This window comes from Vombatus ursinus, unplaced genomic scaffold, assembly GCF_900497805.2.
Source record: "Vombatus ursinus unplaced genomic scaffold, bare-nosed wombat genome assembly UNPS02009824.1, whole genome shotgun sequence".
In the NCBI taxonomy this organism is placed as follows: Eukaryota; Metazoa; Chordata; class Mammalia; order Diprotodontia; family Vombatidae; genus Vombatus; species Vombatus ursinus.
This window is the reverse complement of record NW_020949602.1, coordinates 8975298-8981297: the sequence shown is the minus strand read 5'-3', so window position 1 is coordinate 8981297 and position 6000 is coordinate 8975298. Positions and strand designations below refer to the sequence as shown.

At 39.1% G+C, this 6000-nt stretch overlaps 1 protein-coding gene across 5 annotated transcripts in view; it reads right to left on the bottom strand.

Annotated features, from left to right (window-relative positions):
- The window catches only part of PATJ (PATJ, crumbs cell polarity complex component), a 332827-nt gene that overhangs the window by 292519 nt on the left and 34308 nt on the right, over positions 1–6000 (bottom strand). For all 5 annotated transcript variants that reach the window (XM_027852793.1, XM_027852795.1, XM_027852794.1 and 2 more), the window contains exon 10: positions 882–973. In XM_027852793.1, coding sequence (XP_027708594.1) covers positions 882–973 — 92 coding nt within the window. The remainder of the gene's footprint in view (positions 1–881; positions 974–6000) is intronic.

The following is a 6000-nucleotide window of genomic DNA, read 5'->3' as shown; positions in this document are numbered from 1 at the left end:
GGAAGGAAACAAGCAATTATTAAACTCCTACTAATGTGTCTGGCACTGTTTTAAGCATTTCACAAATTCATTTAATCCTCACAACAAATCTGGGAGGAAGGTGCTATTTAGAAAGTTCCATTAAGGAATAAGGTGTTGGGAAGCCTTAGCTTCTCAGGTGTAACTCTACTGGATATGAGGCCTAGATCCTCCTTCTAGTTCTTCCAGGACTAGGTAGAAAGAGGCAGGTTAGTTTACACTAAAAGGAATGTATATCATACATAAAAAGGAATTCCTTGGTTGCAGGCTAGGGGCCATCCTGGAACAAGCAGACCCTTGTTCTCCCAAAATTACCGAAGTCTCAGGGCTCTCAGCCAGCTTTCAGAGACTCTTAAGAAGTCATCTAGCCATCTATCAATTGATTTCTAAGCAGAAATATAATTCAATCATGTGAAATAATAAACCTGATCAATAAAAAATTTGCAGCAAAGGGGATCCTTTAATCTTCCTTAGTTATTCCTTTATGGCCCAAGTACATTTTCCAAAGAATAACCCAAGTCCCCATTGCAATAATGGAAGTTCATCACTGTAGACTTTGGAATCTATCAGGATTATCAACCTCCTACCAGCCTCCTCCAAGCTAAGCAGAAATAATTTCTTTAGTTTTTCTTCCTAAGATTTTCTCCCTGACATCCACCTTGGGGAAGTTTCCCACATCTTTTCCTGTAGAAACTTGATCTCCAAGAGCTTTTTGGTTAGATGAGCTTCAAGAATCGGAACACACTTAACGCCCAACCTCCCTCCCCACTCTAAAAAAGTCATCCCCACAGAGATATTATAATGAAGAGGTTTTCTTTTTTTAAAAATTTCTTCCAATTCTCAAACTAAATCTGGTTACTTACAGCAACTATCCTGTCATGGGCATGAATTTGGCCATTATGATCTGCAGCACTGCCTGGTATTATATTTTTCACATAAATTCCTGAGACATCCCCTGAATGGGCACAAGAGAAATAAAATAGAAAGAAATCATGAGTTATCACCTGATTGCCAATATTTATCTCTAGGGCATAAATTAACTGAGGTGAAGGGCTGAAAATGAAACCTATGTCCAACACATTTCCAGTGTGACAGTCAATGGGCTGGTCTAATTTACTTCTCCTTTGTGACAATGGAAGATTCCATTGGTGGGGAATTGGTATTTGGAAGTGAGAGTGATGTGAAAATAAACAAAAAAAAAATCAACTAAAAAGCATGTTTCAAAGAAGAATTAACTGCATTGCCAAATATATCAGTTCGATTTCTGGGGGAGGAGCAGCTGGCTACAACCTGCCAGCTATCAACACAACAATCAGGACCAGCTTAATCGTCTCTCATTGGGAGACTGATGAGAGAGATTCAGCTCCCAACCTTTTCAAAAAAATAAAAAAAAATAAAAAACAAAAAACAAAACTCAAATGAAACTGATTTTTCCTAAGTTCCCGATGACCCTTTATTGTCAAATCTAATGGCCCTTTCTCAGTCTTGATTCTCTTTGACCTTTCTGTAACCTTTGACATTTTGGGTCACCCTCACTTTCCAGGTACTCTCCTCTCTAAATTTTTAAGGCACCAATCTCTCTCGGGTCACCCCCTACAAATGTGATCATTCCTTTTCAGTCTCTTCTGCTGGATCGTCATTCATATCACGCCCCTACCCGTAGGTATACCCCAGGGCCCTATGTTGGGCTCTTTATCTTACACTCTGTCACTTGATGGTTTCATCAGGTCCCATGGGGACATTATTCAGCTCTATGCAGATGACTTACACCTTTATATATCCAACCCTAATCTCTCTCCTGAGCTCTGTTCACAAATCTGAAGCAGCTAGGAGGCACAGTGGATACAATGAGGGACCGGGGGTCAGGAAGACCCATGTTCCAATTATTTAGATCTGACTTTATTTGTGTGAAAAGCGTTTTGTAATTGTGTTGGTAAATGCTATCCACATCCAGAAAAAGAACCATAGAGTCTGAATGCACATCGAAGCATACAACTTTCTCTCTCTCTTTTTTTCTTTCTTGTAGTTTTTCCCTTTTGTTCTGATTCTTCTTTTACAACACAACTAATGTGGAAACATGTTTAATATGATTGTACATCTATAACCTATGTCAGATTGCCTGCCATCCCAGGAAGGGCGGAGGGGAGGGAGAAAAAAAATTTGAAACTCAAAATCTTATAAAAGTGAATATTGAAAACTAAAAACTAATTAATTAATTAATTTTTAAGGAAAGACCTGTGTTCAAATTCAGCCTCAGACACTAACTAGATGTGTGACCCTGAAGAAGTCATTTAAGGTCAGTCTGCCTAAGTTTCCTCATCTATCAAAAGGGAATAACTACAGTACCTATATCGCAGAGTTTTGGTGAGAATCAAATTTATAAAACAATTTGCAAGCCTTAAAGTACTACCTAAATGCTAGCTAGCTAGCAGTGGCAGTGGTGGTAGTAGTCTAAGCAGTAGTGGTCACATCCCAAATAGCTCTTAGGCTTTCCAACCAGGATTTCCTAAAGGCATCTCAACTTCACTATGTTCAAAACAGAACTCATTATTCTCCCCCAAATTCATCCTTCTTCTGACCTTCTCTAGTTGAAAAGAAAACACCACCCTCCTTTTTATCTCCCAAGTCCACAGCCTAGACTCTTCCCTTTCACTCACCTCACATCTGTAATAAATGGCCAAGTTTTGTCATTTTGCCTCCCACACATCCCTTCCCTTCTCCTCACCTGGCCACCACCCTGGCTAAGGCCCTGCCTCGACCTCCTCTGACTCGCTCTACCTATGCCATCTTCTACCTAGCCATTAAAGTGATTTTATTAAAAGGGCACATCTGACCATGTCATGCTTGTATTTAATCAATGTTGATGATTCCCTATTATCTCTAGTGTCAAACACAAACTCTCTATTGGGTTTCTAATGCCCTTCCCAAAATGGCTCCCACCAACCCTTCCAGCTTATTCTTTATCACCTCTCTTCTAGACTACTGCTTTTCTTGTATTCCATGGTCCAGCCAAACAGACCTTGTTCCTTACACACAGCCCGTCCCTGTGCTTTTACCCAAGAACTCACTCCCTCTTCCCCTCTTTCCCACAGAGTCCTTTATCTTTTTTGGTACTCAAAAGCCACCTAGGACATCATGCCTGATCCTTTTAACTAGAGCCACTCCAAAAAAGTTAGCTTGTGTATATTTTGTAAATACTTCTGTATTTACATTCTGTCTCTTCCAATAAAATGTAAGCACCCTGAGGGCAGGAACAATTTTTCCTTTCTGTCTTTGTATCACCCAGCAATCATTTCAATTCAGCTTTAGATCAATATTGCTTTCCCTATGTATCTACACTCTGGGGTTCAGCAGAGCAAGGTGGACCCCTCTTTTACATGACACCCTCTTGAATTCTTGAAAAGATACCCTGTTCCCACCTAAATCAATGGAAAAAAGGAATGAATACGGAGAGAAAATCTGAACAAGCCATACTGTCTACCCCCATGCAAGTGGAAGACAGGTTGACCACAAAGAGGAATACCATTGTGAAACTGTATTAAAGCTATTGACACAAGGGACCAGCCCCCTGACAGAGAGACCTGTTATCAAAGCATTGCAGATGTACCTTTATGACATTTTGCTTCACTGTTTTCAGGGTCATACTTAGGGGAGAGGAGTGTAGGCTGTGATATATCTGTTGGATTTTTTAAAAAGGTATCCCCAAAAAATGAGTATATACATTTTTTTAAAAAATGGTATATGGCAAAAGTATGATTTGGGTGGAGTTTTTTAAATAGATTTTTTTTTAATCTTTTATTTTTATATCATATGCATTTCCCCCTGTATCCTTCCTGTTACATCCTCCCAAGGAGGCATCCTGTATAACAAAGAATTTTTTAAAAAGAGGAAGAAAAAAATATTCTACAAAACTATTTAACTACTCATTAGACATTCAGTTCAATACCTGCTCTAGCTTTCACATTCATTCCTGATTGCCTTCGGTGTCTAGAAGAATGAAAGAATTTTCATCTCTTTTTCTCTGCTCTTTAGAATAGCAAGACAGGTTAATATAGTGTCTACATCTCCTCAATTTCCCATGAGGAGATGATGTTCTAGCTACTCATCACAGAGCAATATTCAGGGGAAGTCTTTCTTTTGTCATATCCTTCTTTGGTTTCTCTTGCAATGGCTAGTAAAAATGTCTTGCACGCACTATGAATAAAAGGCCAAATGAGTAGTCACTAAATAAGTATCTGGATGGGTGGATGGATGGATGGACGAATGGATGGATGGACGGATGGATGGAGGCATGGATGGATGGAAGCCAAGTTCAGGAACTTAGATACCCTTTCTCTAAAAAGTCTTAGGAAAAAAATGACTGTCTTCAAATGCAAACAGCAATTTTTCCTAAATGCAAGTACGTGAATACACAACCCATATTTAGCTATTTTGGAATTCATTTGCATTTCCAAACTCAAAAAAGGGGGTGAGAGGCACTTAAGAAAGAAACTAAAAGATTTAAAAACAGGTATTTCATTAGGCTAAAAGGGCACTGGGTGGGCCTGACAGGAATTATTCAGAACTCGGAATACATTAGCATCCCTAATTTTTCCACCTGCTATGAGCAAGCAAGACCATTAATTTTTTAAAAAAATCAATTAAGAACAATCCTGGTGCAGTCAAAAGAGGGCTAGATTTGGAGCCAGATGCATTCAAGGGACGGCATAGCCCCTTTCTATCTATGTGACCTGGAGCAAGTCCCTCAACTCCCCTGGGCCTCAAAGGTCCATTCCAGCACTAAGTGTAGCCTCTGTGAACCTGACCTTACACACTCCTTACTATGAAACAGCCAAGACTGTTTCACCTTTGTTTCTGACTCTTGCTGGGCATCCTCAGATTCTGCCATTGTAGGCAATGGCTATTTCTTTTCTCCCTTAGTTTGGGTACTTAGATCAAGCTCTGATTAAGTAAGTGATGAGGGACACACCCTCTTCCAGAACACAGCCTGAGCTTTTCTTACCTATGTCTTTCCAAAAACCACACAGAATCACTAAGAATCTTAGAGCTGCCAAATAAAACTAGTGCAGCCAAAATTAGAAAAACAGGAAGCTGGGGAAAATTGTTTATAACAAGTTTCTCTGATAAAGGCCTCATTTCACAAATGTAAAGGGAACTGAGAGAAATTTATGAAATAAGAGCCATTCTCCAGTTGATAAGGTCAAAGGATATGAACAGGCAGTTTTCAGAAGAAGAAATCAAAGCTATCCATAATCACATGAAAAAATGCTCTAAATCACTAATGATTAGAGAAATGCAAATTAAAACAACTCTGAGGTACCACTTCACACCTATCAGACTGGTTGGCAGGACAGAAAAGGAAAATGACAAATGCTGAAGGGAATGTGGAAAAATTGGGGCACTAATGCACTGTTGGTAGAGTGGTGAACCAATCCACCCATTCTGAAGAACAATTTGGAACTATGCCCAAAGGGCTATAAAATCATCCATATCCTTTAACCCAGCAGTAACAGGTATCCCAAAGAGATCATACAAAAGGGAAAAGGACTCAATTGTACCAAAATATTTCTAGTGGCTCTTTTTTGTGGTAATAAAGAATTGGAAACTGAGGGGACACCCATCAGTTGGGGAATGGCTGAACAAGTCGTGGTATGTGATTGTGATGGAACACTATTGTGCTATAAGAAATGATGAGCAGTATGATTTCAGAAAAACCTGGGAAGACTTCTATGAAATGATGCAAAGTGAAGTAAGCAGAACCAGGAGAAAAGTGTACACGGTAACAGAAATACTGTAAGGATAATCAATTCTGATCATTGACTCTGATCAAGACAATGACTCTAGCCAATTCCAGAGAACCCATCACGAAAAACGCTTTCTACCTCCAGAGAGAGAATTAATGAACTCAGTACAGATTAAAGCATAGTTGTTTGTTTTTTCACTTTCTTCATTTTTATTATTTTATTTTGTTTGTTTTCTTTT